Genomic DNA, 23986 nt, shown 5'->3' with positions numbered 1-23986 from the left:
AAGGTTCTCAATGCTTGGAACCTGTGAAATGGGCATTCGAGCAAGATCCTCGTTGTCCAGGTTCAGACTTGGGAGTGAGCTGACGGCGGACGAATTTGTCATCAGATAGTTAGATCAAGACCTTCTTGGTACACCATGGCTTCATTACGGGCGTTGTAGAGGGAAGTCATCTACAACAGTAAAGCAGACAACCACGAGAGAGGAAATAAAACAAAATAACCAGTGCACGACGCTGCCACGAAGTCAACCGGAAACTCGCTTATGCCCCCTGGTCTGAACCATTTAGAGAACCGCCAATGACACGACGATTCAGCCATAGTATTACTAAAACTGCAGAATTCCGCTTGAACGCAGCAATATCCATGGTAAGAATATTCATTCGTCACAAAACCAAACATGCATGATATCAGACAGGTTGGTGCCTGATTCACCGGGACGGTATCGAGTCTCCAGACTCATACACCTCTCGACTGTCCCAAATTCGCCGTATCAGAGCGTCTTCGGGTGAGAGACCTTGTTCGTCATCCGGTCCATCATCTGGGCTGCCTCGAGACGGAGTCACCTCAATATCATCATGGCTACTCTGCCGCTGAAAGTGTACCCTCCCACCTCGACCGCGACTGCTCGGCCGAGATGCCAACGAAGATCTATTCTCTTCAAAACTCCTGCTGATGCCCGCCTTTGCAGTTCCATTGGCAGTAGGTGTGCTAGGCCCGCGCCGACTGGGGGGCCTGTTTTTCGAGGCTGGAGGAGTCGAAGAGAGAGGGCCGACCTCGTTTGGCAAGACATTGGCCTGTTTCAGCCTGTTCAAGCTTTCCATGATTGGACTTCGAAATCTCCTCACCACGTTCAACTGCTTGACGGCACTTTCATAATCTTGCTTCACGGCCTTCAAGTCTCCAGCCAGGCCTCGGCCTCCGGCTAGAGATCTGTTGCGATTTCTAGAGCTTGTCCGACTATGCAACGATGTGGAAGAGCCCATCGCCAGACCCATGCCGTGAGCTGGCGGGGTTGTCGGTGTTGCAGCCCCCGCACGCATGATCTCCCTCCTTTGTAGCTCAAGTTTCTGTTGGGTTCTTGACGGGTGTGTCGGCAGGCGCATCTTGTGTAGTGTCCTTGTCTTCTCGGGTGACTCGGAGGGCTGCGGTTTGTAGTTGTCCATGAAGTTTGAGGGTGAATCGTCGTCCGACTCGTCGGCGACTTGCTGATGCGAGGGAGTTGCACCCTCCGCGAGGAAGTGGGAGACACCACCATCTACCGATGATGAGGCAGGCCCCTGCCCAGAGCCCGAGCCAGACGCCGTTGGCGTAGTACGCATGGACGCGGCTTCACCATGCGTGATCTGAGTAAAGGATTTAGATGAATCGCTTCGCAGTAGCTGACTCGGTCCGACATGCGCAGAAACTGTGGACATTGCTGGTGGCGCACGAGATGCGCGAGGATGTTGGTGGAGGAGGGCAGGATCGGGAGGAAGCTGTGTTGGCGAGACGTTGGAGTCCTTTCTCGAATCAGGAGCAGATCGATTGTTTGTCCTCAGCTCTGGATCAGGCGGCGCGAAGGTCTTTGGTGGCCGGCCGCCAGCCATTGCTGCCGCAGGATGTTGTGAGACTTCCTCGCCATTCGGAGTGCCTACTCTTGCGGGCGTAGATGTTTTGGAATTATTCCGTGTCATCTCTGGTGATTGAGTGGCTGAATCTTCCCACTCAGCCTCCTCTTCGTCATCCGAAGAATGATCTCCAAGCTGGAAAACCCCATCTTTCTTCTTGTTCTTCTGTTTGGGCGCCGGAGCAAGTCCAATCTTCTTCAAAGCCGGATGAGAGGTATTGCGAGCCAATGCGTTGGCGGACTGATTCTTCCGCAGGTTCCCGTGGGATAAGTTCTTCGGCAGAGTGACATGGGAGCTGTTTCGTTTCATAAGGGGTACTCTTGGACTCTGAGGAGGGGTGGTGCCACTGGACTTCTTTCTTTGGTGATGATGATCGGTGATGATGGCAGCTGTTGAATGGACTCTACCCAGCTTGCTGAGGCCTTTGCCGTGAGACGCATTCCTAGAGTGCCTGGTGACTTTCTGAGGACGGTGAACTTTGTGAGTCGTGGCTTGCTTGCTCGAAGACGATAAAGACTGGGTGGACGAGTTACGTTCGTTGAGTGAGGGCCTTTTCATCGGCGAAGGCGACGCGGAAGGCATGGTGCTGAGCCCATAAATTTGCGGTGGATAGGGAGAGAAGGCAGACGACTATTGTTGTATGGAACTGAACGTCATGTCTAGGCTCAATGGTGGTGCTGAGATGCTGGATAATAAAGCAAAGCACGAGGGTGTTATTCTGCACCGAGAAACAAGCCACTGCGCACCCAACAACGTACTGCGTAGATTTGCTGGTAGTCACAAGTCTCAATCGCAATTGCGGGCTGCGGGCTGCGGGCTGCGGGCTGCAGTTTAGCTAAGACCCAGCTAAGACCCCCACTAACTTAAGCACCTCTTGCAAAATCCGAACCAATAACCATTCACCTATAACTGTGATGGTCTCTACTGTACAAGCCATCAGATCTGGTCACCTGGCATTCTTCATAACTATCGACTATAAACCCCGGAGCATCGACGACAGGCTGATGAGAAGAAAGTTCGAGCCATGGACAGCGATGCATTGACGCGCAATATAACTAACAAGGGAGATTAAGTTTCAGGGCACTCCGAAGCTGACTTCGGGAGAGATGGAGACGTTGCCTAACGGTGTGGAATCTCGAACCTGCTGGTGTGAGGTGCGTAGCGATCAAGACTCCGCAGGCTGGGCTTGTTGAAGGATCGGTAGAGGCAACATTGATGAGGCAGAAGATGAGAAAACCATCTCACTCGGAAAGAGAGCCGACCAGTATACCTAGGGAGTGACGTGAACTCAGCTATACCGTCATGACATTTGGCTCTGAGGTCAACGTTACCTTAAGCATCAAAGGAGATCGAAGACCGATGGGTGGGAGGATTTGAGATGACTTCATTCTTGGTGGTCGACCAAAGGTACCTACATAGTACAATTGAGTCGTTGATAAGCAACAAACAACAAGAGCAATGTCTATCTTGCCTCACCAGGTAGTCTTCGCACGGCTCATTTCGTATTCTCTCTCTTAGTCATCCGCATTGACCTTCATTCGTAAAGCCGCGTGACTGTGAAACCAGACAGGTTACGAGTTGCTTTTCCAAACTTCAGCCCATTCCTTGATATCTGTTTCATCTCACTGTCCACGTCCCCTTTTTGGCACTTCAAGGTCGCTTGTCGGGGCGCTGACCGCCGGAAGCCTCGTAATTGCTCCTCAGAGTCACTGAAATCTATCGTTTCCAGCAGTACCAGCCGTCAAAGCTGGCACAACTGAAACATGCTTGTCGAGGGCAGTACCCTTCAAATCGAGGACTATGGCCTCATCGGCGATATGAGGACTTGTGCACTTGTTGGCAAGAATGGCAGTATTGATTTCATGTGCTGGCCACAATTTGACGCGCCATCAATCTTTGGCAGACTTCTGGATACTAGCAAGGGCGGCGGAGGCCACTGGAGCATCGGTCCTCGGAACAGCACTGTCTGCAAGCAAAATTACAGATCTTCCACGAACATCCTACAGACCAAATGGATTGATGAGGAAGGCGTGGTTGATTTGACCGACTTCTTCGCATTATCAAAATATAACAAGCTCCTCCGTGAGAAATGGAGCGGCTCAACACTGGTACGAAAGCTCGAATGTGTTCGCGGCCACATGTCAATCGACATCGAGCTCCGGCCACGCCCTGGTTACGCCTCAAATACAGGCTTCATGCACGGCTCAGAGGTGAAGACCGAAGATGGCACGTACCATCAATCACTTACCTGGATCCCTGAGGATGACGATGGATCAACGGACGTCCCCGAATTCTACGTGGCATATTGCACGCACGACCGCCCTCTTAGCGAGACGCCATTAATGTTCCAACCAGCGACAAACCACAAAGGGGTAGAAGACAAACTCCGTGCCACATTCGACATTCAAGAAGGCCAACAAATCTACATGATAATGTGCAACAAGCACGTCACACCGCACCTGACCCACGATCTCATCGCGGGGCTCGAACAAGATACCTACAAATTCTGGACCAGCTGGATCCAACCTTGCTCATATCGTGGCCGCTTCCAACAAGAGGTCGAGCGCAGCATGTTGATCCTCAAACTTCTCACCTACGATCCCACTGGTGCCATAGTAGCCGCGCCAACCTTCTCTCTTCCTGAAGCCATCGGTGGGCCCCGTAATTGGGACTACCGCTATTCCTGGATTCGCGACTCTAGCTTTACAATTTATGTCTTTCTGAAAATGGGCTTCCCGGCCGAAGCCGAAGCATACATCAATTTCATCTTCGCGCGCATTGCTGAGTGGCGTAGACAAACCGAATCCTCCTCCACAACGCACCACTTACCTCTGATGTTTAGCATCGACGGCTCGACATCTCTACCCGAAATTACCCTCGATCATCTGTCCGGGTACAAAGACAGTCTGCCCGTGCGCATCGGCAACGCCGCGACCGACCACGTGCAACTCGACATCTATGGCGAACTCATGGACAGCATCTACTTGTACAACAAGCACGGTAAACCCGTCTCGTACGCCCAGTGGCTTGACATCCGCTATTTGACCGACTTCGTCTGCGACATCTGGGACGAGCCGGACATGTCGATCTGGGAAGTCCGCGGTAAGAAGCAGCACTTCACATACTCCAAAATGCTGCTGTGGGTTGCAGTAGACCGAGGCCTCAGGCTAGTGGATAAGCGCAACTTTCCATGTCCCAATCGCAACAAGTGGCTGCATACCCGCGATCAAATCTTCGAACAGGTTATGGAGAGGGGTTTCAACTACGACTTGAATTGCTTCGTCCAGAGCTACGAAGCACACACGACCCTCGACTCTGCCGTTTTGATAGCGCCCCTGGTGTTCTTCATGTCTCCTAATGATCCGCAGTTCGTTGGGACGCTGGACCGCATCCTCCGCACACCTGAGAAAGGAGGCCTCACGTCTGCGGGCTTCGTGTTTAGGTATGATCACGAGAAGTCTGATGATGGTACGTAATGCACACCCTACCCCTTCCAAGGTATTATCTGCTGTGTCGTCTCTAAGTCTCCACTGTCTGCAGGCGTCGGAGGTCGTGAAGGCACATTCGTCATGTGTACGCTATGGCTCGTCGAAGCGCTCGTCCGCGCGGGCAAGTACGACAAAAAATATCTCGAAATCGCCAAGGGCATGTTTGAAACAGTCACAAATTTCCGAAACCATGTCGGCATGTTAAGTGAGGAGTTTGCGATCAGTGGTGAGCAGCTGGGAAATACGCCACAGGCGTTTAGTCATTTGGCGTTTGTCAGTGCGGCCATCAACTTGGAGCGCGTCAAGAATGGAGATTGAGACTGCATGATGAGAACATAGGGACGCAACTCTGACAAACCCTTTCCTCTCCTAAAAAATCCCTAGTAATGATGTGTAGTCTTTGAGCCGAAGCCGGTAACGATTAGATTAGATCTGATGAAGAGGCTGTGCTCACTGGGCAGCTGGGGTTCTTGGCCGCTTTACTCCGTTCGGTTTGGAGCACTACTGTAGCGATTTCGACTGTGGGGAGCTCTTCCACTTCGTTGCATCCTCGCCATCTCTAGTTCTTCTGCGAGTACTTATATTAGGGGCTCATTCATATTCGTGCAATAATTCTGTCGGTCCTGGGTCATTAAGTTGCATCCAGACTGAGCACCGGGCTCCTCAATCATGGACTTCTTGAAGAATCTAGCTGGGGGAAAGCCTTCTCAGGCTCCTGTCGCGGCCGAGGATTCTGGTATATTCAGCCGGACTCGCCCTCTCTCATACGTTTGCTAACGGTTAATGTAGACTTCGCAGACTTTGCCGCCGCTCCTCCTCCATCGCCAGCTTCAATTCCATCCTCCCCCGCCGATGCGCAAGCTGCATTGCCCACAGGGACAGAAGGAACTGGAGTCGTCTATACAAAATGGTATCGAGTTTGGGAACGAACACAACTGTCCGACTTTACGATGGAAGCCGTTATAATCCCAATCATCCTACTCGCACTTCTGGTACATTTCTGGGGAACTCGGCGGAACTCGAAGAAAGCAAAGAAGTGGATGGCTGTCCATGCGCCTTTGCTGGAGCGAGAATTTGCTCTCGTCGGCTACAGCCAAGTGCCCAAAGTGACGCCATACGCTGAGGGCGTTCAAGGCGACAATTTACTGACGGCGAGCGCGAAACTGAGTGGCGACAATGTCCCAGAGGATATGCTCAAGGAGAAGGCTGCTTGGGAATATCAGACCTATGCCACTGGACGACAGAATGCTGCATTCGTGGACGTCACGATCTACCTGAAGAGGCGGATGAACCCGATGATGATGATTGCGGAACAAATTGCAGGCATGGTCATGGAGTCTGTTAAGCCGAAGCCGGAAAGAATGGAGGCTGTTCTGTACGCGTTCGACGGGAAGGAGAAGGAATTCGTCCCACCGCCGGTGCCAGGCTCAGAGGAAACCGGCAAGACCAAATCTGTGGGCAACTCGAGCTACGATGCATTTGTATTCGCCATTGTCAACAAGATGGCCATGCGGAAACTTCGAGAGGAGCGCTACGATCTGTCTCTGACATTCACCAAAGATCATCCGAAATTGCCGAACTGGGTGACTGTCATGAGCGAGAGTGGCGAGGTCACGGACCTGATGTTGACTAAGGACTTGATAGATGCCGTCGACAAAGCTGGAGATTACTTCGAATATCTCATTGTCACGGATCAACCTATTGACAAGCCTACGAACCTCAACGAGACGACTCCGAAGAAACGTCTACAACTTTGCTTGAGACTGCCATCGAACGGCGATTATCTTCCAACCCTGCCGATTTTCCAGGCTTTCTTGAGACTCCCGGATTTCCTGGTCAGCTCTGCCAAGCTGAGACCTGAAGTCCATCGGAAGATCAATGCCATTCGCGAGGAGGAGAAGAACAAGCTGAAGAAGATAAGCGATAAGGAAGCGGAAGAAGAGCGACTTCGGACAGTGGATAAGATGAAGAAGGAGGAGAGGGATCGTAAGCTGAAAGGGATGACTGCTGAGGAACAGAGAAAGTTTTTGGAAAGGGAGAACGAGAAGCAGCGGAAGAAGAATGAGAAGAAGATGACCCGACGGGGATGATGGCTTTGAATCCAATGCTTTGGTGATTCTCTTGGACATACTATTACTCATGCCTGTTGGATATCAAGCGACAGGAAGTTATGCTACTCATAGCTACTCATAGCTACTCATAGCTACTCATACCAACAATGTCACATACCCCAGTCTTATTGTACAAGTACTATGTACCATAGTATGCCGTCTAAAAATACCTGGTCAAGCCTAGGCGGGCCAAACGGTGGTGGCCATGGCAAGCCTTGCAGGACCGAGCACCAACCATTTGCTACAGGGACGAGACGGGGCCTGCTGTCATGTTGCTGTTTCAGGCCTGAAGATGTCTTTCTTATTGGCTTGACAAGCATTGGCGGAGTCCGAGCAACGCATGTAGGGCCTCGTTTCTAAGAGTAGCGAGTAGTGAGTACTCCGTACCTCTGACTGCGCCTCTTCCTCCGCCTGAACCTGTTGCTGTCCACGCGGCTTGGTGGTTTCATGCACGCAGCCTGCCTGCGATGAGATGGCTTTGACGTGGCTCTTATTCTTCTTTGGTCTTGAAGCTGGTCTTCAACTCTTCTTCTGTCTCTCCCTGAACTGTTGATACGAATACCCTCCTTTGGTCTGTTCGCGCCGTCCTTTTTCACTCGCTTTTGCCCGCCTTATCATATCACTCTTTCCGCGCTCTACCCGTCCACCCCACCATAGGGTAGAAGTAGGGTGAACAGACACAGACCAGCAGCAGCAGAAGGACCAGACACCCAGCGAAGATGCTTCTCCGGTGTTTACTATCGTCGTCCCTGCTTTCCCTCCTCTCCCTCACCTCCGCAGCGTCAGTAGGCTCTCACGGCCTCTCCTCCCGCCAGTCCTCCTCTACAGCATGCAACAATTCTCCCTCCCTCTGCTCCAAACCCTACAACTCCGTAGTCCACCTGGGCGCCCACGACTCGCCGTTCGTCCGCGACGCCTCAACGGGCTTCTCGACCTCGGGGAACCAATACTACAACACGACCGTCCAACTGGACGCCGGCGTGCGCCTCGTCTCCGCACAAGTCCACAAGACGAACGGGCAATGGCACCTGTGCCACTCGTCCTGCGAGCTGCTCGACGCCGGACTTTTAAGTGACTGGCTGAAAACGGTCAAGACATGGCTGGACAATAACCCGAACGAAGTCGTCACAATCCTGCTTGTCAACTCCGACAACGCCTCGCCCTCGGAGCTGCACTACCAATTCGAGGACGCAAACATCGTGGACCATTCATACGTCCCTAGCTCCATCACCACGCCGCCCACAACCTGGCCGACACTGCAAGAAATCATAACCGGCGGCAAACGTCTAATGACGTTCGTCGCCAGCCTCAATACGTCAGACCCGGAGTTGAACGCAACCACTTCCTATCTCATGGACGAATTCACCTTCATATTCGAGAACCCCTTCGATAACACAAACGTCACGGACTTCACCTGCGCGCCCGACCGGCCCACCGGCGTCCAGAACAACGTGCAAGCCGCCATCTCGTCCAACCGTATGGCACTAGTGAACCACTTCCTCTACTCCTCGGGCGCATTCGACATTGAAACGCCCAACGTCGGCCAGATCAACACCACCAACTCTGCGGGAAACAGTGTGGGACAGCTGGGCTACTCTCTATCCCAGTGCAATAGCGAGTACGGAAAGGTCCCCACCTTCACATTGGTGGACTTTTTCGACCAGGGCCCGGCCATTGACGCGGTGGATGCCTTGAACGGGGTCACGGATCCTGTTGGACGCGTGGCGCCGCCGCCGAGGGACACGTCCGAGGATTTGGGAAGTAGCTCGCTCAGCCAGAGCACCTTCGCCGGTGTGGTGCAGCTTGCCAACGACGTGCGGGCCGGCGAGAAGCCGAAATTGGGAGCCTGGATCTGGGCAGCCGGCAAGTGGACGTTGGGCGGCATTAATCTGAACGGCGGTGGGCTTTTGGATTAAGGTACCTCGCTCCTCGCTCTTGGCTCTCGAGAACGATGAGGCAAAACGGAACAAGCATGATTGGTTGGTTGGTTTTGGATTGGTTTCATGTGCAGCAGTCACTTGGCGGGGGGGCGATATCCTTGGATGCATTTGGATATACAGCCCTATGGGGAAGGAGTTTTTTGGATGGATGGATGCACATACACGGCCTTTTAATATACCCTGATGACGACACTTCGGCATTCCACGAGAACCAGCATGAAGAGCAAGGATTCAGAAAAGGGATACATATGCGAGAATTTGCAGCATAGCGGCGGCGTCCTGTTTTCAAGTGTACGACAAAAGGTATGATTTGGGATACCATGACCAGCATCATTGAGCGTAAGCTACTATAGATCAGCTCGCAAGGGCGTATGAACAGAACTTGCACATCGAAAATTATGAACTCGACAGAGCTTTTTCGTGGCACTGTCACACTTTTCGTTTATGACTCTTTTCTAGCTGTGTTTTGTCTTTTCTTGAATTTTTCCTCGTCCATGATATTACACAGGTACCCATTCTCCATGATCAGTGTCTACAGTCTTATCACGCCAGATCCACCAGAATGTATTCTCGAATGCTCAAGCAGTCATCGTTCAAGACCAGTGTGCGCATGAGCGACGCTTGAACTCGATCCTCGCGATTTTCCCAGCCATTCATGTAGCTACTTGGTCATTCTATAATCTTGAAAAGACTCGCTTGAGCACGTCCCTGCCCTTCCACAGATTTTCGACCCGAATCCGCTCATTGTCCAAGTGCGCATTATCGCTCGCTTGACCCATTGGAAACATGGCGGCGGGAGCATGGAATTCGTGTTCCAGAAAACTGATGGCGGGAATCGAACCGCCTTCGCGGATAAAGATCGGTTCCCGGGGCAGATTTGTCGAGGTGAATGTGCCAGCGCTCGCCAGCGACGAGGCTCGACGGTGGGACGAGCGTTTGGCGGTCGTAGAAGCTGAAGGAGAGGGAGCATTAGTCGAAGCCGCGTCAGTAATGGCGGATGTGGCTGCGGTATCTGGCGAAAACCGATGCGATGAGTGGGTGTTCGGATTCCAGACGTCAACGACGGCCTCTTTTAGGGCACTATACATGTCGCTCTTGATGTTGCCAAGCCAAGGGTCTGCTTTGGAGGTGATGGCTACGTTGAGGGTGTTGGAGCTCTGCAGTTTCGTGAATTGATCCTGTAGATAAGTGGTCAGACTCTTTGCTATCTGCTCCGCAGTTTGTGACGGCACAATTCGAATAGATAGCATGGCTTTCGCAGAACCACTAATAGTGACGGCTGTCTTAGCCTCGGGTACTTCGATTCGGTGGACTGTGAGGTTGGGAAAGCGCCAGCGTTGCATAAGGGAGAGGGCGAATGCTTTTTCGTTTTTGATCTCAGGGTGACCGGGCAGCAGCGCCGAAGTGATATCAGCATATGATTTCATTTCGTTTTCGGAAAGGTCGTCAACGCTATCGTAGAACTCTGGTATGCTGACTTTGGTCCCGGTTGGTCCGATGAGTGATGCGAGAAGGATAGTGAGGTCTTTGAGCGGTTCATGCTGCACCGACTTTCCGTCCATACCGGAATGAAGGTCTGGCCTGTTAGAAGAGACGGTAACACTGGCATGGATGACGCCTCTCATTCCAAACGTCAGGCAAGGAATGTGGTCATCCAGCCAGTAGCTGTTGGAAAGGAGGATAAAGTCGACATGTCCGATCGAATCATGCATAGCTTGTACTGCTTGACGGAAGCCACGAGAGCCTGCTTCTTCGTCGCCTTCGAGAAGGAACGTCACATTGCAGGATAGTGTCTTCTGCTGTACAAGGTCAGCGACAGCATAGATCGCAGCCAAAATGGGACCTTTGTTGTCTGTCACCCCACGACCGTAAAGGTATCCATTCAACGGTTGAAGACTGAACGGATCACCCTGCCAAGTCGGATTTGCACCGGAAGAATCGGTTTCGGCATCGACGACATCATAGTGCCCGTAAAACAAGACGGTCTTCGTGGATTTAGAAGGATTGGAGGCGGGGAATTTGGCCAACAGGATCGGATTGATACCTTCTTGAGCTGATACAAGATCGGTGGTGGCACCGAAGGCGTTGCACTGTTTGCGTAGAAACGTGACAGCATCGTGACAATCGCGGACACAGGAATGATTCAATGCGACAGTGCGGTAGCTCACGAACTCCCGGAGAGCGTTGACGAGCTCATCTAATCGAGTTAACAGCACGCTCGCCTTCAGAGGGGCCCTCTGCTTACCATTACTCCGGACAGAAGATGCTATGGAGGTATGAGAATGGGCATCGGCATCCCAGAACGAGATCAGACGGTCGTTGCCTCCAGTGATCAATATGTCATGGCCGGGAGTAGTAGTTTGGCTCATCGCCAAGATTTTTCCGTTGGCAGCCTGCCAGCACTCCGTTTCTGTGAAGTGGTCGTTGTAGCGCTGTTGATATAATTAGTTGGGAGGAATCCGATAGGTGGAAAAGTCCTACCTTTAGCCGCCCTTGACTTGTCCCGCAAAAGATGCTGTCAGTGTTGACTAGTATTTGAGTCACGTCTCCGTGGCCAATGCTGAGCCGTTGAACGAGCTGGTTCGAAGCCAGATTGTAGATGTTGGCTGTACCATCGGAAAGGCCGGCGTAGAGGAAAGATCCTCGGAAGGAGAGGCTCAACACATTTGAGCCGGTATTCTTAAACTTGGTAAGCAGGACGAGCCCCTCTGAAGGCAACGCGTCAATCGACCACAGCTTGATAGCTCCGTCTCCACTAGCAGTAATGAGGACTTCGTCGTCTTTATCATGGTTGAATAAGCCTTTGCCTAGAAGTATGCAGTAAATGTAGCTCTTGTGGGCGTATGGCAGATAGTTTCGGCTTGGAGCGGTCAAGACCCGGCCACCCTGACTGCTCAATGTCAAAGATGTGCCATCTTCGTCTGCGATGACGTTGGCTGCTCCTCCAGGCCCTAATGAATCGAAGAAACGATGCTTCCGAGATCCAGGTGCAAAAGGCAGGTTTGGTGAGGTGATATTGGCATCGGTACTGATTTTTTGCCATTGGATGCTGGCGTTTTGAGCCCCCCAAAACAAGGTCTGCTTCTTGATTGAATGGACCACGCCAAAGATATCGCCAATCTCGAAAGGTGAGTATAGCGAGTACACTCTCTGAAGGGTATCGGTGGACCAAACATTGACGATCGAATCTGCACCAGTAGAGAACAGTAGAGATCTGTCTTCGGAAAGAGCCAGGCTCAAAACACTCTCTTTGTGGGCTGGCACGGTAGCAAGTAATTCGTAGGTTTCCAGAGACCATGCAGTAATGCTGCCTCCCTGGACACCGACGAAAAGCACATCATCGTCGACAACAAGAGCCTGCACGCTCCCTGGAGCATTGATGCGATGTATCGGATTTTTCGACGACTTGGATGTTGATGAAGATGTCGGTTCGTTCACCCCAATGGAGTCATCACGATTGGGGAGGTCTACATGAACAGAACAAAGCGAGTCGGTCGAGTCGGAGGGTGTTGACGAACTATTCTGCTTGATGGACTCAGTCGTTGCCATTCCTCCAGAAGGTGCAAGGGTAGTAGGAGCTAGGATTCACTAGATAGACAAATGATGGGATGTTTGTGGCACTTACTGAAGATCTTGGCTCCAACTTTGGCAGTCTGGGTGGCAGTGAATCTAAAGGCCTCGAAGGCAGCTGCGTCTCCAATTCGCCGCCAATCTGACACATGTTCAACCTCACTAACATTAACCCCAGACTTCAAGCTTGTTGTATCTCGTCATTCGATGTCTTCATCCACATCAGATGATTCCAACAACACTAAAGGAACACAGAAGCTCTTTGTTCATCAGTCCCAGTGAAAATACCCAATCTACCCAACCTACCCAACCTGTGGATGACGTGATGTTCATTTCAAATTGCACATCGCTCTAAGCCTTGTAACCATCTCGCCATTCACTCCGCGCTCATTATGGGATCAGTCTCAATGGAGAAGCCTCTGCCTTTCGGGCCATTTGAACCCACTGTCATTCTTCATGGCGGAGCAGGATCAATTTCTCGGGCCAGCCTGCCTCCGGAACTATGGGGGCGATATCGAAGCTCACTTCTCAGATACCTGACCGATACGCGAAAATTGCTGGATTCAGGAGCATCTGCGCTCGACGCAGCCTGTGTTGCGGCTACCTGGTTCGAGGATGACCCCCTATTCAACTGTGGCCGTGGCTCGGTCTTTACTGAGCAAGGCACCATTGAGATGGAAGCCAGCGTTATGGTCTGTTCTCTTGATCCTGCTGGACCGCCAGCCGGACGAATCAAGCGCGGTGCAGCAGTCAGCCTTGTGCGGAACACGAGGCATCCTATCTTGTTAGCGAAGGAAGTATTGCTTGCCGCAGACGATGATGGAGGAATGGGCGGCACGAGCACCTTGCATTGCCACTTGAGTGGGCCAGACGTTGAGCAATGGGGTTGGAAGGAAAAATCACTTGAGAAGAAGACGGATCGATGGTTTTGGACGAGGAAACGGTGGGAAGAGCATCGACGAGGTATACACCCACCGAGCGCTTATACCTACGACGATCTTTTGGCCTCCGTGGACCCTTTCGCGTCCACGTCCTGTGAAGACGGCGACATTGATTACGACGAGTATCCCAGTCAAGGCACTGTTGGTGCAGTATGTCTGGATGCCTGCGGCAACCTGGCCGTCGCAACCTCAACGGGTGGATTGACGAACAAGAAGGTAGGGAGAATTGGAGACACGCCTACAATAGGGTCTGGCTTTTGGGCAGAGAGCTGGGAAGAGGATGCCCCAGCTGCGGCTTCAGCGTTGATAAACCCGAATTCGGAGGAGCAAAGCTCCGCACCTATGATCAACCAGCTTCTGGTGCAGGCTAGCGATATGCTCGGATCGTGTCTCAACCTGTTCGAGACAGAAGGCAGACATCGACGCCTACAAGATCCACCTCCTTATAGCCCGAGCCCAGCGCCGCTCTACTACCCATTTCACTCTCCTCAATCCCTTCATTACCCTGGCGCTTCAGTTGTCCGGAAGCGTCGTCGCGCTGTTGCTGTGAGTGGTACAGGCAACGGTGACTCTTTCCTCCGCACCAATGCTGCCCGAACCGTTGCTGCGATGTGTCGCTTCTCTAATGATGCCTCCTTGGCACAAGCATTGACATCAATTGCTGGTCCTGGGGGCGAGCTACAACAATCCGCTGGGGAACGATGGGGCCACACGGGTGAAGGGCAGGGCGGCATCATTGGTATTGAGGTTGTCGATCAATCTAAACTAGTGACCGACGAAGGGCGAGGAGATCATAAAGATCGTCTTAGGAAGAAGAGAGGTAAGGCAGTGTTTGACTTCAACTGTGGCGGCCTGTTCCGCGCTTTCTACGAGGTCGACAATGATACTGGCGAGGAATTGCCCAGGGTCATGGTGTTCAAGGAGGAATACTGAGCACTCTGAAATGCGTAAGTAGACTTCAGTTGAGTATATACAGGTATATCATTGTCTAATCTTCGCACGTGTCCTCACATCATAGGCGTCTCGCGTGACCCTTGATTCTGACAGCGTAGATGGACATTTTCCCCGTCGGGATTCGGCCAAATGTCCTTACCTAGCAATCGATGCATTCCTGGCGAGATATCTCTTGTGTCAGAATAGTATTGGCTGTAATTCAGGGGTATTCTCTCCATTCCAAATGTGAAGCCGATCCTGTTGAAGCCGGGTTGTTTCAACTCGCGTCATACCCAGTTATGGAGACGGACTGCACTCAGGTGTGCTCAGCTCTGTAAACGGACCTTGAGGTTACATCAGTTGATGCGTTACACCAAGCTGAAGTAGACACCCTTTCCCGGGGCGCCAGACGTCCCATAGACTGTCTTCTTTAGAGCGCGCCAGTTTGAGCAACGGAACGCTCAAAATTGTATGCCCCACGTTCGTGTCTATGTCCTTGAGCACCCGACTTACAGACGGACTTGTAAAATATCTGCCGCTGAAGCCAAAAGGCAGTGGCCTGCCTTCTCCCGTAGTTGTTGCAGAGGTTAAATAGGAGAGTCCCTTTCAAAACTCAAGAGTTTTCTTCATGGTATCGTAGATTCCTACCATGGATTAGTCGCATGTCCAGTCTGACACTGTTCGGGCTGGGGCTGGGACTTACTGGTTACATCTGGAACGTTAAACTTTTCATAAATCAAGCCAGGATGAGTGCTCCAGCCTGTCACTCGACCGACCGGAGCTTCGAGGCGGAGGAATGCACCTTCTTGGATACTCGCTGCGACCTCGGCTCCAACTCCAGCATTGTACATGCTCTCATGTACAACGACCGCTCGGCCTGTCTTGTTGACGCTTTCCATGATTGTGGGTCGATCCCAAGGATATATTGCTCTCAGGTCAATCAACTCAATGCTTAGTCCTTTGATGTCTTTCTCAAGGGCTTCGATAGCCGCAGAGCAGAGATATAGCGGTTGGCCGTACGATATAACAGTCAGGTCCTTGCCCTTCTTGAGGACATCGGCCTTGTCGAGTGGCAGGGTATATGCATCGCGAGGGACAAATTCTTCAGCGGCGCGGTACAAGATCTTCGGCTCCATGAAGATGACTGGGTCATTTGAGTTGAGGATGGAGGATATCAATAGACCTTTAGCTTGTGATGGCGACCGCGGCATCACCACTCTTAGCCCAGGAACGTGCGTGAATAATGACTCCGGGCTCTGGGAGTGGTAGAGTCCGCCGTGCCCGACACTTCCACAGGGCATGCGGACAACGAGGCCGCCACAATGGCCACCTGTTCCGCCTTCTCGGTATCGAAATTTGGCAGCCTCGTTGACCAGTTGGTCAAAGGCAGGGTACACGTAATCTGCAAACTGGATTTCCGCGACAGGCTTCATGCCTTCGGCCGCACAGCCAACTGCGAAGCCTACGATGCCTTGCTCAGAGAGAGGGGTGTTGAAGACTCGACCTGTGCCGAACTCGTCGGCTAATCCCTTGGAGCAGCGGAAGACTCCGCCAAAGGCCACGTCCTCACCGAACAGGAGAACGTTTTCATCTGTCTTCAGAGCATGATGCAGGGATGTATTGATAGCACCGTGGAGGTTCTGCCAGTCGACCGGAGCATCCTGGGACAGGTCAAACGCGGATCTCGCGCTTTGTTGTGATTGATGTAGGATTGGTGTCTTCTTGTACTCGATTGGTTTGTTCAAACGAGCGCCCGTCGCTGCTTGGCTGGCGTGACGAGACTGGGATGGGACTTTTAATAACCTGGCTATCGACGATACCCTCCGGTAAGGTAGCATCTCGATAGTCAAAATCGTCACCTTGCCCCCAGTGGGAAAGAGAGTGGTACCTACGGAAGGGACACTGTTGTATTTGAAGGGGTTGCTGTAAGCCGAGGATAACCGCATCTGGCACGGGCAGCTAAGGGCATACCCATAGCCGAAGACCCAATCACGTGCCTTCAGTCACGTGTGCAGCCTGGGTGCACGTGGGTGTTGCGGAGTTACCTGGTAAGTAAGGTACCACGGTAACCTACCTGGTACAACAAGTACTAGTAGTCGTCTGGAACGGAGAACATTTTAATATGCATACCTTCGGTGAACCGCAAGCTGGACGATGTTGACAAATGGTTCTCTAGTCATAAGGCACGAATATGTCTCAGTCATAACGTTCAGATCCTCATCTTCCAGAGAATTTCAGAGACATTCGAATGGTGGGGAGTCTGGGACACGCTTGATACGTTTAGCTGCAGAATTTGCCCTCCAGAAGTGATGCTCGCTTCCGTCATCGTCGCTCTCCACGTCCGTCCGCAAATCATTCTTTAATGCTTGTCGTCCTCAACCGTAAGGTACTCGACATCTCTTGTAGTCTCACAAACCACCACCTTCATCCTCGTCCCTCCTCAACTTGTACGATACTCCTTCCGTCTCTAACAGACTCTACGGTCTGCTTCCTTCCCACCCCAATCCACTTCTCGTACACCTCGTGAATATGTCGCAATAGACCTATCTCGCCTTACCACACAGTATGGCGGCACGAGCCCCGAACTCCTATCTGGCTACCCGGCCCACGATCTTGGGTCTCGCTAAGGTCCTAGTCCTCTCGCTCGCGCAGGTACCCTTCGTTCGAGCTGCTCCTATTCACGCCTCACGTTTGTTCTTCGCGGCCGACGACGAGGAGGGAAAAGACCCCAGTGATCCTTCACTATGGATATACCTCAGTGTTGCGGCAGCGCTGGTGCTGCTCGGTGGAGCATTCGCCGGATTGACCATTGCGTTGATGGGACAGGTGGGATAATGAGCCATACGAGGAGTGCTCCGTAGCTGACAGCTGCACAGGACGAGATATACCTGCGAGTCATCCGCGATTCCGGCGAAGGTGCTGAGAAGAAGCACGCTACCAAAGTACTGAATTTGTTGCAAAAAGGAAAACACTGGGTGCTTGTCACGCTGCTACTGAGCAATGTCATCACAAACGAAACCCTGCCCATCGTTCTGGACCGTTCGCTGGGAGGAGGATGGCCGGCTGTTCTAGGATCGACAGTTCTCATCGGTAAGGCCACGTGCAGAAGTATTTGATATCATTGCTGATAACATATAGTGATCTTTGGCGAGATTGCACCACAGTCGGTCTGCGTCCGCTACGGCCTACCCATCGGTTCCTGGATGGCGCCATTCGTCCTCATCCTCATGTACATCCTTGCACCCATCGCGTGGCCGACTGCAAAACTACTCGATTATCTACTCGGAGAAGACCATGGCACGGTATACAAGAAGACGGGCCTGAAATCATTGGTTTCTTTACACAGAAATTTGGGCGAACCTGGACAGCAGCTCAATGCTGATGAAGTCACCATCATCAGTGCTGTGCTAGATCTTAAAGAGAAGCCGGTCGGCAGTATCATGACACCGATGGACGATGTCTTCACTCTGTCACTTGACGATGTTCTCGACGAGGCCACCATGGACGACATTCTTTCTCGGGGTTATTCTAGAATCCCGATCCACCATCCAGACAACGATTCAAATTTTATCGGCATGTTGTTGGTCAAGATGCTCATCACCTACGACCCGGAAGATGCCAAACCCGTCCGAGACTTTGCCTTGGCTACCCTGCCAGAAACTCGACCTGACACGAGCTGCTTGGACATTGTCAACTTCTTCCAGGAAGGCAAATCTCACATGGTGCTGGTGTCTGAGTATCCAGGAGACGATCATGGTGCCCTCGGTGTCGTCACTCTCGAAGACGTCATTGAGGAGCTCATTGGCGAGGAAATTGTGGACGAATCTGATGTCTTTGTTGATGTGCACAAAGCCATCAGACGAGCAATGCCGGCACCTACACGCCGCATTCCGAAGTCTTACTTTGTTTCTGAGCCGCCCACAGCAAATGGCGCAGCTGCGGATTTGGTAAACATTGGCGAAGGCGAAACTTTGGAAGCTTCCGAGCTGCAAAGGGCCAAGACCGCCGACAATTCACAAATGTCGAAAATCCTCCAGAACGTTCGTCGTAGATCGAGTGCCGGAAACAGTCTCACTGGGGATCCCAAGACAGGCCCGAGAGGGCCGAGACTGAGTACAGATGATGCAATCAAAGAACAACTTAGACACCTGGGTCACTTGGGTCCATCCAATCTTGCGAGTCGACCGAGGTCAACACGATACACCACAGTCAAAATCAAACCTGGCACAGATACAACGCCGAAGCAAGATGTCATTGATGGTCGAGCGACACCCTCTCGAAGGGTTTCAGACGCGGCTTCTAGCTTGCACGCTGGCATCGGAGAGGGTGTGGTGAAGTCGGGAGGTAAAGAGGCCAGCGATGGTGTCCAAGCTTTGCACCAAGGCTATGGGACTATTTCCGATTCGCCGACTGGACGACCAGCCAGCCGCACTAAGGGAACACAAGTTGATCTTGCAGGAAGCTCCAGTCCGACACGAAATGGCGAAGGCACGAATAATGGCCACGATACATCCAGACCTGTAGCACGAACATTTGAAAGTCACAGTACCATTCGCAGTCTACCTGGCTCAAGATCTCGGTCGAAGAGCCCCTTCTACAAGTCCAAGGGCCCTGCGAGAAGTGGTAGCATTACTGAAAATATTATTGATGCTAATGGGTTCCGCAAAGTCGTATTGGAGACGACATCCAGCAGCGAGTCCAACGAGGAGGAAGTCAACGGTGGCGGCAACAAAGGTCATGCACCGACCGCTGACGGCGAGGAATCTGGTGTCAAGCTTCGAGGAGGTCTCGAAGACCACAACCAACATAGTGAGACAGGGAAAAAGAAAAAGCGCCGAAGACGGAAGCAGAAGCATGGAAAGGGAGAACATGAGCCATTGTTGGCAGACAAACAAAGCTAGCGACCTTTGTTTGACTCCGTTCAAAACATCCCGTCCATATTGTACATGGGATTCTGTACTTCTATTGGTATCTGAAAAGAGTTGCGATCTGGTAATCGGCAAGTGAATGAAATGGAAATTTCACCACACCACCTTGAATCACTCGAAGTCTGGCACCACAACCGATTCACTCGAACTGTGAATAGAGTGAAGACAATGGCCTATTCACTGATACTGCCACAGCCAGGCAACAAACACAAGGCAGGTCGCGGTCAAGAAGAGTCATTTCCTTCGAACTCTTCTGCCCTCTCTTGCAAATTCTCTCCATCTCACACCAACATTCTCACTTGATTGCAGACTTCTCCTTGAAGACAGACCACATTTCCACACAATCCAGCTCACCTCCTCCTCACCTCACCTTTATCACCACCATGATGCATTGGCGCACGATCACCAACATCATCATCTTCTTTCTTGTTCTGTTGTGGGTTTGGGCGAACGACGACCCCATCGTCGAATTGCTCGAGATGGGCATGCCGGTGGAGGCTCGTGTGAGCGACTTCCTGTGGGAGTGGGTGGACTTCCACCCTGAAGACTTCGCTGCCATGATGCGGTACACCCACTTCGCCGCTTCTGTTCTGTTTCTTTGGTTCTCGCTGTCCACCTTTGCGAAGGCCTATGCCAACTCCGATCGCATGCAGGCTCGCGTTGTTGACACCTGTGCCTCGTGCTATCAGGCACTTGTTATCACCATGCCGCATGTCACACGCAACGCCTTCCGAGAAGGATCTCGCTTACTGTCCGACTGGTTGTCATCGACTCTCCGCAATCTTATGCCGACGTCTCTTCTCATGCCCGAAAACGGCTTTGTCCCTGGTGCATTCCCGACAAGTATCCATGAGTTATGGCTGTCGGGAGACGAGGACATCGCCGTCGATGGCATGGGTGAGACCGAGGATGTTGTGGTCGAGGTCCTGACCGTCGATATTGGAGTCCAAACCGAGGATGTGATCGAGGAACCAGCCATCGACAATCGACAGGCTTTGGCCGACGAGAACGCGTCGTTGCAGAATCAGAATGCCGACCTCGAAGCCTCCCTTGACGACCTGCGTGCCGCCCTTGCCACAGAGAGGCTCTCAAGGACGGAGGCCCGAGTCTCGACCTATCGTCGAAGAGCTTTGGAGGCAGAGCGCGACAGTCTCCGATGCGAGCTTCAGGCTCTGAAGGGCGCGAAGGGCACCATTGAGACCAACTCCGCTGGGCTGCGAGACGAGTGCGATGCACTCCGAGGCCAAAATGAAGACTTGAAAGCGGAGTTGGAGGATTTGAAGGCCGCCGCCGCCCGGGATTCGGCAGAGAGGCAACTTGCCATAGACACCCAGCAAGAGCTGGAGGCAACTCGGCAACAGCTCAGACAGGAGCAGCAGGATCGCCAGGCAGAGAAGGACGCATTCGATGCGACCAAGGTCACACTCCAGCAATGTGACGCACGACGCCAATGGCTAGAGGGGGCAATGTCAAGGGCTGGATTCCGAAGTCCAGCGCCTCAATGGAGAGAACGCGCAGCTCAGAGCTGCAAACACAGACATCAACCACACAGCATGCAACCGAGCTCCACAAGAAGCATTGGAAAGATGCGAGGCGCTCGATGCAGAGCGTAGACGAGTCAGTCTCCAGAACGACTGTCTCCAAAAACAAAAACAGATTGAAGGAGCAAACCGATAGGCGCAGCAACTTCAACACGAGGGGAACAAACTCCACCACGAAACAGCGAAAGTAGACCGTGAAGCGTTTCGGCAGCGACGTACGTCTCGATGTCAAGACCAGGCGGAGACGAGCAGTTTCGTAGCCAGTATTATGCTAGCATGTAGAGCATTGCAGTACACAAGAATAGGAAGGACGTGCGCCTCGTAGAGAAGATTGGTATTAAGACCACGACCAAGCGCACTCTCTAAGGATGGATGCGAATGGAGGCATAAGGCGCCGCATCTATAGACATTACATTCATATCATAGCATCATCATCCGTGAGAAAATTTTGGTACATTACCCGCACAAACCGCGTACGCCATAGCCACAAGTCGAAAATCATCGTGCATAGGCCGGAGGCGGTGGTCGTTCCTCCTCGCGTGGAGACATGGGCGCAAAGCTGCCCTTGAGTCGCTCCTCTTCGTATCTGCGAGCCATCTCAGCGGCCATTTTCATCATCCAGGCCCGCTCGACGATACTGCCAGCATTACCTGGATCTGCCACAAATTGAAGGAAGTTCGGAAGTGGTGATCGGGATGGTCCAGCTTCGGGATGGAAACCGTCTTTCTCAGCAGACATAGGGAGAGGCGCATTCATGCGTTGTGGAGGTACAGAATCCTGTCCGGGCAGATACATCGAAGCTCGCGGAGTTTCGTCCTCGTCGAAAGTTGTAGGAATCATTCTTCGGCTTCCGGCTCGAATTGTTGCATTTGGATCGCGTACGTTGGGTGTCTCCTCCACGTCCAATGTGCGCTCGTCAGCTTGAGTAGCTATCGTAGGCCCTGGAATTCCTTCGCTGACACTGCGTACAGCAGCAGTGCTCCGATGTGGTACACTTCCAGGCATATCTGGCCGTCGGGGGACCACTGGACTGATTGGCGGCGTTACAACACCTAGACCTCGTGTTGGATCAGACGACATTGTAGCTGCAGGGGCCGAGAAGACAGAAGGCGCATTTGTCGAAGTGCTCTCTGTAACACTTTCGGTGTCGGCATTCGAACCAGACTCTGTAAAGGACTCTGGTTCTCCTGTTTCTGGGTGTGCTCGTAGATCCACCACCCGCTTCTTCCTCCTGCGTCGATGTCCTTGCCCATGGCGTCCGCTGGACAAGCTCAGCCCATGACCAGAAGACGCAAAGCTCTGCAGGGTAGGTCGTGTGAGTGAGCTGTCGAAAGTGTAGGCCGTGGCAGTGCTAAGACTTCCGGCATAGGAGTGCGATCTCGACAAAGCCGGAGTTGATGCTCGTGTATGAGTCTGAGAGCCTGTCATCTCTCCACGCTCAAGTGGACCAGTCCATGCCCGGAAGACAGTATCTCGGATGGAGGGTGTAAACAGAGACAGAGTACGGTGCGAGTCCGTCAACGTCGCGAGTCTGATCAAGTTCTTCCTGGAAAACAGCGATTGAGTCTCTACCGACGAATCGAGTGAAAGAGACGCAACCTCGGCTGGCGTCAAGACTGCACCGGTGCTATCGACAGGGTCTTGAGGAGGGCTGGCTAAAGGATCAACCACCACCTCATCTTTCGAAGTCGGAGCTGTGCCTAGGTCACGTTCCTCCTGGGCGTTGTGTTCAGGTACCCACAGCCGCAGAGACAATCTGTGGATAATGGCTGGCAGCTCGTCCATCAGCAGCCCACGCAATTGAGTTTCAATCTCTTTCTGCAAGAAGTTGGCAACGAAGGGGATCGAGTCGAAAGTGGAGGAAACGCGGAGCGATTCCAACGGATCATTGCGAAAGACCAAGGTCAAGCCTTTCTGTCTGGAGAAGACGAGGATGATAAAGCCAGACAATCGAAACTCAGACAGGGTGATTTGCAGAGGGATTGTCAAGCCGGTGTCCGCGGCCAGAGGTTGTGGTGATGCAAAGGCCGAGCGCGTCCGGAGGTAGGTGTTCAGTGGATTCGCTTGCACTTTTGTCTTGAGCGTGAGATATGCATTTCCTTTGTACATCATCTTGAACGTGCCCCGAAATCTATCCTCGGCCAGGTCACCAATCTCCAAGATTTCCAACTCGGGCGGCACGTCGCCCAGATTCAACTCGTTGACCACGATATCATCGACGATGATGGCAGGCTTGGGATCGGCTCGGTTGAGGGCATTTGTGAGGAGTTCTTGCGCTCGCGGGAGGAAGCCAGCGTCGGTAGACAACGGCGACCAGTTGAAGTTGAAGGCCATTGTTGAAATGACGGCCCTCTGATCGTCTGGAAGTCTAGGGCAGCGAGCAGGCGCTCTGCTTGTTCATGGTTCTGAGCCGGAGGATAACAATATCTCGAGACCGTTGGACTTGACCGGTGTTCGCCGTGTTCAGGAAGAGCGTGTGCTCAGGGGTGGTGTGACCTTGTCGTCTGATGGGCGCCGGCAGTTGGTGATGGCTGAACGTGAACCTGTAAACAACAAATGAGGACGTGATGGCTGCAGGAAAAACCGTGTTTGTTATTGTTACATCGACGTAAGTGAAGCGAGATTGGAACGGCGCAAACTTGATCTTGCAAGAACTTCGGACATGGGGACTTGGGACTTGGGACTTGGGACTTGTTCGATCCCAGTTTGCGGCTGGACGGAAAGTGGAGGAAAACAAGAACCCGCCACACCTTCTTTTTCGGGACCGACGCAGAATACATAGTCACGTGACAGGCAGCCTTGCTCACGTTGACTGCAACTACACCGTAAACTCCATACAACAACCATGTCGGATGTGGAACGTATGAAGAAACCAGATAGGTACATGCTCTCGGGTACGAAGATATTTGCGAAGACAAAGAGGAGTAC

At 52.4% G+C, this 23986-nt stretch overlaps 10 protein-coding genes across 11 annotated transcripts; 6 read left to right on the top strand and 4 right to left on the bottom strand.

The window, feature by feature from the left end:
- Window positions 1-232: 232 nt before the first annotated feature.
- Window positions 233-2335, bottom strand: PV05_11578 (uncharacterized protein). Its single transcript, XM_013455078.1, has one exon. It carries the CDS (start codon window positions 2186-2188, stop codon window positions 428-430), a length of 1761 nt encoding a protein of 586 aa, XP_013310532.1. The 5' UTR covers window positions 2189-2335; the 3' UTR covers window positions 233-427.
- A 780-nt stretch (window positions 2336-3115) lies between these two features.
- PV05_11577 (uncharacterized protein) lies at window positions 3116-5537 on the top strand. The gene is made up of 2 exons (XM_013455077.1): window positions 3116-5074; window positions 5147-5537. Exons 1-2 carry the CDS (start codon window positions 3370-3372, stop codon window positions 5410-5412), a joined length of 1971 nt encoding a protein of 656 aa, XP_013310531.1. The 5' UTR covers window positions 3116-3369; the 3' UTR covers window positions 5413-5537.
- A 105-nt stretch (window positions 5538-5642) lies between these two features.
- Window positions 5643-7306, top strand: PV05_11576 (uncharacterized protein). The gene is made up of 2 exons (XM_013455076.1): window positions 5643-5830; window positions 5884-7306. The coding sequence occupies exons 1-2, from the start codon at window positions 5764-5766 to the stop codon at window positions 7182-7184; spliced, it is 1368 nt and encodes a 455-aa protein (XP_013310530.1). The 5' UTR covers window positions 5643-5763; the 3' UTR covers window positions 7185-7306.
- Window positions 7307-7617: 311 nt separating this feature from the next.
- PV05_11575 (uncharacterized protein) lies at window positions 7618-9574 on the top strand. The gene has a single exon (XM_013455075.1). The coding sequence runs from the start codon at window positions 7925-7927 to the stop codon at window positions 9119-9121; it is 1197 nt and encodes a 398-aa protein (XP_013310529.1). The 5' UTR covers window positions 7618-7924; the 3' UTR covers window positions 9122-9574.
- PV05_11574 lies at window positions 9570-12896 on the bottom strand. Of its 2 annotated transcripts, XM_013455074.1 has the most exons (4): window positions 12771-12896; window positions 11627-12667; window positions 11391-11577; window positions 9570-11342 (listed from the first exon to the last, which is right to left on the bottom strand). In XM_013455074.1, the coding sequence occupies exons 1-4, from the start codon at window positions 12882-12884 to the stop codon at window positions 9820-9822; spliced, it is 2865 nt and encodes a 954-aa protein (XP_013310528.1). In that variant the 5' UTR covers window positions 12885-12896; the 3' UTR covers window positions 9570-9819. The 2 variants fall into 2 exon arrangements, with proteins under 2 accessions (XP_013310528.1, XP_013310527.1); XM_013455073.1 differs by lacking the exon at window positions 12771-12896 and having other exon boundaries at window positions 11627-12748.
- On the top strand, window positions 12895-14656 carry PV05_11573 (uncharacterized protein). Its single transcript, XM_013455072.1, has one exon. It carries the CDS (start codon window positions 13108-13110, stop codon window positions 14587-14589), a length of 1482 nt encoding a protein of 493 aa, XP_013310526.1. The 5' UTR covers window positions 12895-13107; the 3' UTR covers window positions 14590-14656.
- Window positions 14608-16446, bottom strand: PV05_11572 (uncharacterized protein). The gene is made up of 2 exons (XM_013455071.1): window positions 15293-16446; window positions 14608-15233 (listed from the first exon to the last, which is right to left on the bottom strand). Exons 1-2 carry the CDS (start codon window positions 16425-16427, stop codon window positions 15196-15198), a joined length of 1173 nt encoding a protein of 390 aa, XP_013310525.1. The 5' UTR covers window positions 16428-16446; the 3' UTR covers window positions 14608-15195.
- A 708-nt stretch (window positions 16447-17154) lies between these two features.
- On the top strand, window positions 17155-19490 carry PV05_11571 (uncharacterized protein; the record flags this gene model as incomplete). Its single annotated transcript, XM_013455070.1, has 3 exons — window positions 17155-17415; window positions 17466-17679; window positions 17728-19490. 3 exons carry the CDS (start codon window positions 17155-17157, stop codon window positions 19488-19490), a joined length of 2238 nt encoding a protein of 745 aa, XP_013310524.1.
- Window positions 19491-19900: 410 nt separating this feature from the next.
- Window positions 19901-21130, top strand: PV05_11570 (uncharacterized protein; the record flags this gene model as incomplete). The annotated part of the gene is made up of 1 exon (XM_013455069.1): window positions 19901-21130. The coding sequence occupies one exon, from the start codon at window positions 19901-19903 to the stop codon at window positions 21128-21130; it is 1230 nt and encodes a 409-aa protein (XP_013310523.1).
- A 176-nt stretch (window positions 21131-21306) lies between these two features.
- Window positions 21307-23740, bottom strand: PV05_11569 (uncharacterized protein). The gene has a single exon (XM_013455068.1). It carries the CDS (start codon window positions 23390-23392, stop codon window positions 21557-21559), a length of 1836 nt encoding a protein of 611 aa, XP_013310522.1. The 5' UTR covers window positions 23393-23740; the 3' UTR covers window positions 21307-21556.
- Between the last annotated feature and the right edge of the window lie 246 nt (window positions 23741-23986).

This window comes from Exophiala xenobiotica (assembly GCF_000835505.1).
Source record: "Exophiala xenobiotica strain CBS 118157 unplaced genomic scaffold supercont1.7, whole genome shotgun sequence".
NCBI classification, from domain to species: domain Eukaryota; kingdom Fungi; phylum Ascomycota; class Eurotiomycetes; order Chaetothyriales; family Herpotrichiellaceae; genus Exophiala; species Exophiala xenobiotica.
The sequence above is the reverse complement of the archived record's forward strand: the minus strand, read 5'-3'. Positions and strand labels throughout refer to the sequence as shown.